The sequence below is a fragment of the Bos mutus genome, chromosome 10 (genome assembly GCF_027580195.1).
Source record: "Bos mutus isolate GX-2022 chromosome 10, NWIPB_WYAK_1.1, whole genome shotgun sequence".
NCBI lineage: Eukaryota > Metazoa > Chordata > Mammalia > Artiodactyla > Bovidae > Bos > Bos mutus.
This window is the reverse complement of record NC_091626.1, coordinates 26,088,297-26,100,615: the sequence shown is the minus strand read 5'-3', so window position 1 is coordinate 26,100,615 and position 12,319 is coordinate 26,088,297. Positions and strand designations below refer to the sequence as shown.

The 12,319-nt window shown below is 38.1% G+C and overlaps 1 protein-coding gene across 1 annotated transcript in view; it reads left to right on the top strand.

Annotated features, from left to right (window-relative positions):
- PCNX1 (pecanex 1) overlaps positions 1–12,319 on the top strand; it is a 184,123-nt gene that overhangs the window by 111,715 nt on the left and 60,089 nt on the right. Inside the window, 3 exon segments of the mRNA XM_070377628.1 lie at positions 104–195; positions 9,953–10,062; positions 10,678–10,783. Coding sequence (XP_070233729.1) covers positions 104–195; positions 9,953–10,062; positions 10,678–10,783 — 308 coding nt within the window.

The window sequence follows — 12,319 nt, the reverse complement described above, 5'->3', positions numbered from 1 at the left end:
GTATCATATTATTTTAAGTGCTTTTCAGTGACTTGTTTATACAAGTTTTCTCCACCCATGTATACGTTTATGGATGTTGATTTCTGCTCCCTCTCCTGTCTAGCCACCACAAGCCTGCTTGCAGCGCTTTACAGTTTCGCCTGTAGCGTCGTGGCAGTAGCCTTACTGTATGGATTATGTTATGGGGCCTTAAAGGTGAGCATTACGTGTAGTATGTTTTGTCATTAGGGCTACTTTTCTATTAATATATGAAGATTGTTTTAAATTGACTAATTACTTTTTTTCCTGGTATGTCTTCAGTATTAATTTCCATGGTCTTCATATGTTGTGCATTATTCTCATTCTAATTTAGTTTGAATTTGAAAGCAATTTTATAGTTAATTATTACTAAAAGAAAATTCTTTTCTGTGCAGTAATAATAGGTTAATATTAGAAGCAGATTATTAAAAACTAAGCTGGTCTAGGATAGAGGTGGGGCATGGTGATAACAATATGAAATTAATTTCAGATTTTTACTTAAGAATATGTGTAATTACTCTTCAAGATTTTTTTCAAACTTAGAGAACAAGTTCAAGTACTGCAATTTAAGATTCAGTCTAGTAAAAATTAATGCACTGAAATTTAATGTCATTATTGGTTTAGAAGAATCTGATGAGCCCTATTAGCTCCATTTTTAAGTAATTGTCACCAAATTATAAGTAAAAATTTTAGGTTTCTCATAAACAATTCTTGGTATTCTTTTTAATGATGAATACAAGATAAACAGAGAATAATAGTGTTGAAAGGGTTATGAGAAGGGCTCATAGCATCCTTCCTTGACTCATGGACTCAGTAGCATTTACTGTGCTTACTATGTGCCTAGTTCTGTGCTAAGTACCATTTTCTGCCTTTAAGTTACCGGTATGTTAACTGTGGTTAACAAGTTAATTGAGCTCTTAACTGAGGGTGAATAGAGGGGATGAAGGCTGTGAAAACAGAGTATTACAGGTATATGAACTAAGACATTATCCTCTTCAGCCTAAAGGGATTAGAGATGATTTTCCAAGGGGGTGGTTTTTTACCAAAATTTGAAGGACAGTAGAAATTAGCTAGTTGAAACAAGGGATGAAGAACCATCGAGTTGTAAAGAAAGTGTGTTGTGTACAGGAAACAGCAAATAATTTGGAATTGCTGGAAATTTGGGTACATGAGGAAAGATGGCCTACAGTAAGGCTGGAAAGGTAAGCAACGACTGGATTTTGAAATATCTTTTGTCCTGAACGTATTGGGTGGAGATGGAAGACCATCAGAATAATTTGAGGTAAGGCAAGGAAATGATCAGTGTTGCATTTTAGAAGGATTACTTGGTCCCCAGTGTGAAATACAAGCAGGTAGGATCAGAAGTAGGGAGTCACTTGTGCTGCCATCTTAAAATGATAAGAGACTTCATGACAACTGGACTCAGTGAATATATTTGGGAACTCAGTGATTAAAAAGAAAAAAGCCCAAGTAGGATCTGGGATGACTTCTGGGTGGGTGCTGGTTTGAACAGCCTGTTACATAGTGATACTAATGCACATGATTCGAAGTCTTTGAGTTTACTGGGCAAGGGGATTGTTTACATTTAGACACTTTTATTTGTTGGCATTAATGGGGTATCCAGGGGTACATGGTAGTTATTTGTGGTAATGATGGAAAGATTTAGAATTCGTCAGCAAATTAAAGTATAAGAAAAAGATTGCTACCCTGGGTTGGCAGGAGAAAATGGACACAGATAGAACTCTGGGAAATGCCAATATTTAAGCAGTGAATATTACGCAGTGAATGAAACAAAATCCAACAAAGGAAACTTGAGAGGTGGTACAGCGTGAAAAAATTTTTATTTAATTTGGCATTTAATAGAGGATATTGGTGACTTGAGCAAAATAGCTTTTTTTGGTATTTTGGCTGAGGAAACTAGCTAGATTAATAGAAATTTAGGTTTGAATTGATATTAAGGAAACGTGTTCTACTCTCTGTAGAATATAGTTGAGAAGCCTGTGTGCATGAGACAATTGTTTCCTGGGTTTTGTTTTCTAAGAAAGATCTGAGGCTTGATTGCATTTAAAAGGGGAGGTAGGAAATTGAGCCTAGAGGGAGATGCTTGATTGGTGGCCCAGAGAAGAACTAGAGGTAATGAATGAGATCCAAATCCAAGCTCTCCCAGGTACACCATCTAAACCATCTGGTATAAAAGTTTTCAGATCTGTGTTTGGAGAGTATGTTTTGGAAAATGGGTCATTATTTGGAAATTGCAGCCATAGAAGTTAACAGTGCAGTAAGTTTTCTAATTTTCCAAAAGCCAGTTTAACTGTAATTATGTAGAAAAGAACAGCAGTTGTAAAGCTGCCAACCAGTACCTTGTGTCCTAAGACAGGCAGGGAGATATATTTTTTTCCTTCTTTCTTGGCCATGGCATTTTATACCAGACTATTTTAGTTTTAGATGTCCCCCATTGTAATAGAATCAATGTGCAGATTTGGTTATGTAAATGAGTAAAGACTATATACAAAGATTTTATCATAGCAGTGTTTATAACAGCAAAAGCTGTAAATGACCCAATATTTGTCATTTGTGACTAGTTAAATTAATTATGGTATAGTCCCACAATAGAATACCATACGATCATGAAAATGAATAAAAATAGATTTTTATGTGCAAATGTGGATTTCTAAGATGTATTATTTTTCTTTTTTCCAAGCTGTATTGACATGTAGTTGACAAATAAAAATTAAGATATTTAAAGTGCACATGATGATTTGATATACATATAAATTGTGAAAGAACTCCCCCATTAAGTTAACACATTTATCACCTCACATATTTACTTTTTTAATTTTTTTTGGTAAGAATGTTTAAGTTTACTCTCTTAGCAAATTTCAGTTCTACAATACAGTGTTATCAGCTATAGTCACTGTGTTACTTACTAGCTTCTCAGACCTTATTCATCTTTTAAAAAATTTTTAAAGCTTATTATTTTAATTTTTTATTAAGGTATAATTGACAAATAACATTATATTAGTTTCAATATTTATGTATATTGCAAAATGAGCACCACTATAAATCTTAATTAATATGTATCTCCGTGTGTTAGTTGCTCAGTCATGTCCAACTCTTTGCAATTGCATGGACTGTAGCCCATCAGGCTCCTCTGTCCATGGAATTCTCCAGGCAAGAATACTAGAGTGGATTGCCATTTCCTTCTACAGGGGATCTTCCCAACCCAGGGATTGAACCTGGGTCTCCTGCGTTGCAGGCAGATTCTTTACTTTCTGAGCCACCAGGGAAGGCACTATAGATAATCACAAATATTTTTTCTTACGGTGAGAACCTTTAAGATCCTGTCCTCTTAGTAACTTTCACATGTGCAGTGCAGCACCATTAACTCTATCACTGCGCTGCATTACCCTTTCAGTACTTAATCATCTTAAAACGGGAAGTCTGTGCCTTTTGACCCGGTTTATCCACTTTGCCCACAGCTCACCTAAATTCTGTCTTACAGCTGTTTGTGCTCTTTGACCAACCTTTCCCTGTTTCCCCTACCTCCCAGTCCCTGGCAAGCACCTTTCTATTCTCTGCTTCTATGAGTTTAATTTTTTTTTCCCCTTTTTAAGATTCCACATATAAATGTTAAGATGCAGTATTTGTGAATCTCTTTGTGGCTTATTTCACCTAGTACATTGCCCTCCAGTTTCATTCATGTTGTTGCAGTTGACAAGATTTCCTTTTTTTTAGGTTGAGTAATATTCCTCTGTGTGTATGTGTGTGTGTGTGAATGAATACAAAGGAAAGCAATAGGCCAAAAAATAAATGTTCCCTTTGTGCCTTTATTTAAAAACACACCCAATAACTTATATATACATAGAGCATTTATGGAAGAATACACAAGAAATTGATCATAGACGTTACTTTTGGACAGTTAGATTCATTGAGGAACATTATTGCATATCTTTCAGTTCAGTTCAGTTGCTCAGTCGTGTCCGACTCTTTGCCACCCCGTGAATAACAGCACACCAGGCCTCCCTGTCTATCACCAACTCCCGGAGTTCACTCAGACTCACGTCCATCGAGTCGGTGATGCCATCCAGCCATCTCATCCTCTGTCATCCCCTTCTCCTCCTGCCCCCAATCCCTCCCAGCATCAGAGTCTTTTCCAATGAGTCAACTCTTCGCATGAGGTGGCCGAAGTACTGGAGTTTCAGCTATAGCATCATTCCTTCCAAAGAAATCCCAGGGCTGATCTCCTTCAGAATGGACTGGTTGGATCTCCTTGCAGTCCAAGGGACTCTCAAGAGTCTTCTCCAACACCACAGTTCAAAAGCATCAATTCTTCGGCCCTCAGCCTTCTTCACAGTCCAACTCTCACATCCATACATGACCACTGGAAAAACCGTAGCCTTGACTAGACGGACCTTTGTTGGCAAAGTAATGTTTCTGCTTTTGAATATGCTATCTAGGTTGGTCATAACTTTCCTTCCAAGGAGTAAGGGTCTTTTAATTTCATGGCTGCAGTCACCATCTGTAGTGATTTTGGAGCCCAGAAAAATAAAGTCTGACACTGTTTCCCCATCTATTTGCCATGAAGTGATGGGACCAGATGCCATGATCTTCGTTTTCTGAATGTTGAACTTTAAGCCAACTTTTTCACTCTCCTCTTTCACTTTCATCAAGAGGCTTTTTAGTTCCTCTTCACTTTCTGCCATAAGGGTGGTGTCATCTGCATATCTGAGGTTATTGATATTTCTCCCGGCCATCTTGATTCCAGCTGTGCTTCTTCCAGCCCAGCATTTCTCATGATGTACTCTGCATATAAGTTAAATAAGCAGGGTGACAATATACAGCCTTGACATACTCCTTTTCCTATTTGGAACCAGTCTGTTGTTCCATGTCCAGTTCTAACTGTTGCTTCCTGACCTGCATATAGATTTCCCAAGAGGGAGGTCAGGTGGTCTGGTATTCCCATCTCTTTCAGAATTTTCCACAGTTTGTGGTGATCCACACAGTCAAGGCTTTGGCATAGTCAATAAAGCAGAAATAGATGTTTTTCTGGAACTCTCTTACTTTTTCGATGATCCAGCGGATGTTGGCAATTTGATCCCTGGTTCCTCTGCGTTTTCTAAAACCAGCTTGAACATCTGGAAGTTCACGGTTCACGTATTGCTGAAGCCTGGCTTGGAGAATTTTGAGCATTACTTTACTAGCTTGTGAGATGAGTGCAATTGTGCGGTAGTTTGAGCATTCTTCGGCATTGCCTTTCTTGGGAATTGGAATGAAAACTTACCTTTTCCAGTCCTGTGGCCACTGCTGAGTTTTCCAAATTTGCTGGCATATTGAGTGCAACACTTTCACAGCATCATCTTTCAGGATGAAATAGCTCAACTGGAATCTATCACCTCCACTAGCTTTGTTCATAGTGATGCTTTCTAAGGCCCACTTGACCTCACATTCCAGGATATCTGGCTCTAGGTGAGTGATCACACCATCGTGATTATCTGGGAATATAATCATATCTTTAGGAATGGTTTAATTTTTTTTTTAATTTTTTTAATCTATTCACTAATATAGACATTTATTAGATTGATACAAAAGTAATTGTGGTTTTGGACCATGGATTTTAAATCATTATAAATAGAGTTGACCACATCTTTATTAATCAGAATAGGAACCACTACAATCTACACATTTTTGCCAATGAGAAATAAGTTTGTTTATTCCTGTAGTGTAAAAACCCATGGTTCAGGATTTGATGAACTCGTGGAAAGCATTTTCTGCCTCCTGCTGTTTGTGGAAGTGATTTCTTGCAAAAAGTTGTGGAGATGCTTGAAGAAGTGGTAGTAGGTGAGAGGTCAGTTGAATATGGAGGATGAGGCAAAACTTTGTAGCCCAATTCATTCAACTTTTGAAGTTTGTTAGTGCAACGTGCAGTCAGGCATTGTCATGGAGAAGAATTGGGCCTCTTCTGTTGACCAGTGTGGCCTGCTGGCATTGCTGTTTTCAGTGCATCTTATCAATTTGCTGAGCATACTTCTCAGATGTAATGGTTTCACCAGAATTCAGAAAGCTCTAGTGGATCAGATGGGCAGCAGACCACCAAACAGTAACACAGTGACCATGACCTTTTTTGGTGCAGGTTTGGCTTTGGAAAGTGCTTTGGAGCTTCTGCTCGGTCTAGCCACTGAGCTAGTCATCACTGGTTGTTGTATAAAATCTACTTTTTGTCACACATCCTAATCCAACCAAGAAATGTTTTGTTGTTATTGCATAGAATAAGAAAATATGACACTTCAAAACAGTAACTTTCAGTCAGCTCATGCGGCACCCACTTATCCAGCTTTTTCATCTTTCCAGTTTGCTTCAAATGCCAAACAACCATAGAATGCTTGACACTGAGTTCTTCAGTAACTTCTCGTGTAGTTTTAAGAGGATCAGCTTCAGTGATCCTCTCAATTGGTTGTTGTCAAATTCCGATGGCCGACCATTACGCGTCTCATCTTCAAGGCTCTCATCTCCTTTGCAAAACTTCTTGAACCACCTCTGCACCCTGTACATCGGTTAGCAGTTTTTGGGCCAAATGCATTGATTGATGTTGCAAATTGTCTCTGCTACTTTACAACCCATTTAGAACTCAAAGAATTGTTCAAATTTACCTTTTATCTAGCAGCATTTCTAAAGTAAATATAAACAGCAGGTAATAAGTCATTAGCAAAAAACAAGCAAGAAATGCACATTAAAATAATGTATAACATAATTTAAGAATGTGTTTAAGAACATATCCCAGTATCAATCAGCAACGTTCAACAATGCAAACCGTAATTACTTCTGCCCCAACCTAATGAACCATGAACTTCCAGATGTTCAAGCTGGTTTTAGAAAAGGCAGAGGAACCAGAGACCAAATTACCAACATCCGATGGATCATGGAAAAAGGAAGGGAGTTCCAGAAAAACATCTGTTTCTGCTTTATTGACTATGCCAAAGCCTTTGACTGTGTGGATCACAATAAACTGTGGAAAATTCTGAAAGAGATGGGAATACCAGACCACCTGACCTGCCTCTTGAGAAACCTGTATGCAGGTCAGGAAGAAACAGCTAGAACTGGACATGGACAAACAGACTGGTTCCAAATAGGAAAAGGAGTACATCAAGGCTGTATATTGTCTCCCTGCTTATTTAACTTCTATGCAGAGTACATCATGAGAAACGCTGAGCTGGAAGAAGCACAAGCTGGAATCAAGATTGCCGGGAGAAATACCAGAAACCTCATATATGCAGATGATACCACCCTTACAGCAGAAAGTGAAGAAGAACTAAAGAGCCTCTTGATGAAAGTGAAAGAGGACAGTGAAAAAGTTGGCTTGAAACTCAACATTCAGAAAACTAAGATCATGACATCTGGTCCCATCCCTTCATGGCAAATAGGCAAACAGTGGAAACGGTAGCTGACTTTATTTTTTGGGGCTCCAAAATCACTGCAGATGGTGACTGCAGCCATGAAATTAAAAGACACTTACTCCTTGGAAGGAAAGTTATGACCAACCTAGACAGCATATTAAAAAGCAGAGACATTACTTTGCCAACAGAGGTCCGTCTAGTCAAGGGTATGGTGTTTCCAATGGTCATGTATGGATATGAGAGTTGGACTGTAAAGAAAGCTGAGTGCTGAAGAATTGATGCTTCTTCGGAGAGATCACTCCTGGCTGTTCATTGGAAAGACTGATGTTGAAGCTGAAACTCCAGTACTTTGGTCACCTGATGCGAAGAGCTGACTCATTTGAAAAGACCCTGACACTGGGAAAGATTGAGGGCAGGAGGAGAAGGGGACGATAGAGGATGAGATGACTGGATGGCATCACCGACTCAATGGACATGGGTTTGGGTAAATTCCGGGAGTTGGTGATGGACAGGGAGGCCTGGTGTGCTGTGGTTCATGGGGTCTCAAAGAGTCGGACATGACTGAGCAACTGAACTGAACACATCTATTAGAAATTCTGACTTCTGATTTTTTTGTTTACATTTTTTCCCTTGAACTTCAAAGGTCATTAAAAGTTAACAGTTTTCCTCTAAGACAACTTTACTGTTACATACATACTTCTTACATCTTTACGTATTTTTAAAGAGATTGCTAGAATGTGGGCCATTGTTTACTGAAGTAACAGCATTTAGACCCAGTACAGCCTGTAGAACAAATTCAGCTTTTAATCTTTTAATCATCATATTTCATGATTCAAAATTATTAATCTAAATAACGTAAGTCATTTTGAGACCAATTTAAGGTTGCTTTTCTTTTGTCTGAGAGAAATAAATAGTGTCAAACGTTTGTTGAATAATACTTGTTTTGAAGCAGAATTTATACACAGTGAATCTTAAGTACATAGTTTGACAGGCTTTGACAAATCATGTACCTGTGTAATATACACCCCTAGTGAGATATAAAATAGTTTCTCACCATCAGAAGGTTCCCTCATGTTTGTTCCCAGTCACTTTTATTGTAGGTTTTGTACCCCTTTTTCCCTTCCTCAGAGTTATCACTTTCAGTTCTTTGAGCTGATTCTCATGGTGTTTGCCTCCGTATCTCTAAGTAACTAACTTATACTTCTTAAAATTTGTCAAGTTTTAGGCATTAGCCATGGACTGCACATTATGGAAGCTGTAGACTTACCTTTGTTTTGCCTCTCTCCCCACATTCCTATGAGACAGTCTTCCTTGTTTCCCTCATACACCTGATGTGTTTACGTTATCATCACTATGCTAATGCTGTTCTTACATACATTTCATTTTCTCCTCTATTTTGTTGCCTTATGTATTTATCTCTCTTTCATTCTGAAACTCTTCACATACTGTTTAATTTTATGCTCAGTAAATTCAAACATAAAAGGAAGTTCAGTTTTTGGTTCCACCAGTTAACTGGACATACTTAAACCATCTCTGCCTTAGTTTCTTCATGTATAAATTAGAGAGTAACAGTACATATCTCCGAGGATGATTGTAAGAATTTATAAATACTTACAGAGATCTGAGAAAGGAGCTTGATACAGAGTATGATATACATAATATGATGATGATGATTAGATTTTTATGTAGCCATTAAAGAAAAGGTCTCTGTTGTGGTGTGGAACAATTTCCAAGACTTTATTATTAAATGGGGGGGGAGCATGTTGCATAATAAACTACCATTTGATTGTGTAGTCCACCATTCTCCCCTCTTGAATCCCTAAAGACAAAGGTGCTTACCTCACAGGCCATACTTAAGAACTGTTAACTATTCCTTTCACCAGTGTTGTCTACTCTGTACCAGGTACCATGCTAGCAGACTCCAGAGATACTACAGTGAGCAAAGCAGACATGGCATATCCACATGTCTGCTTGACCTCAGAAGCTAGCTTTGTATTATTTATTTCTGGGAATATACAGCTATTCACTCAAGAAGCACTGAATGCCTAGTGCTCTAGGGAATATAATGGCATGTGAACAAAGGCATCCAGAAAGCAGCATACCAAATGTCAGCAGTTTGTTTTGCCTTGAGTATTACATCATGTGTTGCCTCTTCCTGCTCCATTATTATGTATAATCAAAAGTTTGCGACAACAGGTTATTTTGTTTTTAAAAAAATAGGACATGGTTTACTATAAACTTAATATGACTTAAAATTTGACAGAAATTGATAGCAGCATGTATCAGAAACAAATGTGTCATTCCTAGCATATAGTAGAGCTTTAGTACCAAAAGCAACCTGATGATCATTTAGCAATTAGATTCTAGTTCATCAGAAAGTAATAATAAGTCTTATGGAATAAAATGCAATTGATAACATTACTGAAAAGGTTTTGTTTAATTCAGTTATCTTTCTCTTTATGTCAAAATACTGACATAAAAGGATTATATGGTACATTGTGAATTAGAAACATATTGTTCTGTCAAACTTTTTTTTCCAACAGGATTCTTGGGATGGCCAGCATATTCCAGTGCTTTTCTCCATTTTTTGTGGCTTATTAGTGGCAGTATCCTATCATCTCAGCCGACAAAGCAGTGATCCATCTGTGCTTTTGTAAGTGATCACTTGTTATTGAATTAGAGAAATTTAAGTAAATTGGCATTTCTTTCTAATTTAACTCCCAAGATCTGTTTTTCCACTGCATTGTCAAAACACTGTTGACTTATCTATATTTGGTTTCAAAATATATTAACTTTGGGTCATTGTAATCACCAAGGCCTAGAGTATTTGTTAGTTTTTTGTCCTCCAAGATGTAACACTGTATTTTCATTAAAATATTCTTATTGTATGCTTATTTATGGCATCTTAAACTTTGTCATTTGTTAATTAGTAAATATGGGCTTTCCTGGTGGCTCAGACAGTAAAGAATCCACCTGCAATGCGGGAGACATGGGTTCAGTCCCTGGGTTGGGAAGATCCCCTGGAGAAGGGCATGGCAACCCACTTCAGTATTCTTGCCTGGAGAATCCCCGTCGACAGAGGAGTCTGGCGGGGGTAGTCCCTGGGGTCTCAGAGTCAGACATGATGACTGAGCGACTAAGCATGCATACACACGATGAGTAGATACAGTTGGATCACTTCGTTTTCTATTATATCATAAAGTTTATTTGTCGTTTGAAGTACTAGTTTATAGATTATGATTTTCTCTCTCTCTCTCTTAACATAAAGCTCTTTGGTGCAATCCAAGATTTTTCCAAAAACAGAAGAGAAAAATCCAGAAGACCCTTTGTCTGAAGTAAAAGATCCACTGCCTGAAAAACTTAGAAATTCTGTTGTAAGTTTTAACTTTTTAAGATCACCCCAAATAAATAAATTTTATACAGTTCATCATGTTGTATAATGAACATTTTAGGGGGCAACACAATTTTAGTAACTGGGAAAAATATATGTATATTGTTACTGTACATGGGTGGTTTTTATTTCAGATTTTCACATGTAAGAAAGGTGCATTCCTCAAAGTTTGTTTTGATGTAGAACAGTATGCTAAATATTCATTTTACTTAAGGTGAAGGAATACAGAGAAGAACTATACAAAAAAGATCTTCACGACCCAGATAATCACGATGGTGTGATCACTCACCTAGAGCCAGACATCCTGGAATATGAAGTCAAGTGGACCTTAGGAAGCATCACTACAAACAAAGCTAGTGGAGGTGATAGATTCCAGTTGAGCTATTTCAAATCCTGAAAGATGATGCTGTGAAAGTGTTGCACTCAATATGCCAGCAAATTTGGAAAACTTGACAGTGGCCACAGAACTGGAAAAGGTCAATTTTCATTCGAATCCCAAAGAAAGGCAATGCCAAAGAACGCTCAAACTACTGCACAGTTGTACTCATCTCACACTCTAGTAAAGTAATGCTCAAAATTCTCCAAGCCAGGCTTCAGCAATACCTGAACCGTGAACTTCCAGATGTTCAAGCTCGTTTTAGAAAAGGCAGAGGAACCGGAGATCAAATTGCCAACATCCACTGGATCATCAAAAAAACAAGAGAGTTCCAGAAAAACATCTATTTCTGCTTTATTGACTATGCCAAAGCCTTTGACTGTGTGGATCACAATAAACTGTGGAAAATTCTGAAAGAGATGGGAATACCAGACCACCTGACCTCCCTCTTGGGAAATCTATATGCAGGTCAGGAAGCAACAGTTAGAACTGGACATGGAACAACAGACTGGTTCCAAATAGGAAAGGAATACGTCAAGGCTGTATATTGTCACCCTGCTTTTTTAACTTATATGCAGAGTACATCATGAGAAATGCTGGGCTGGAAGAAGCACAAGCTGGAATCAAGATTGCCGGGAGAAATATCAATAACCTCAGATATGCAGATGACACCACCCTTATGGCAGAAAGTGAAGAGGAACTCAAAAGCCTCTTGATGAAAGTGAAAGAGGAGAGTGAAAAAGTTGGCTTAAAGCTCAACATTCAGAAAACAAAGATCATGGCATCTGGTCTCATCACTTCATGGGAAATAGATGGGGAAGCAGTGTCAGACTTTATTTTTTGGGCTCCAAAATCACTGCAGATGATGACTGCAGCCATGAAATTAAAAGACGCTTACTTCTTGGGAGAAAAGTTATGATCAACCTAGACAGCATATTCAAAAGCAGAGACATTACTTTGCCAACAAAGGTCCGTCTAGTCAAGGCTATAGTTTTTCCTGTGGTCATGTATGGATGTGAGAGTTGGACTGTGAAGAAGGCTGAGGGCCGAAGAATTGATGCTTTTGAACTGTGGTGTTGGAGAAAACTCTTGAGAGTCCCTTGGACTGCAAGGAAATCCAACCAGTCCATCCTAAGGGAGATC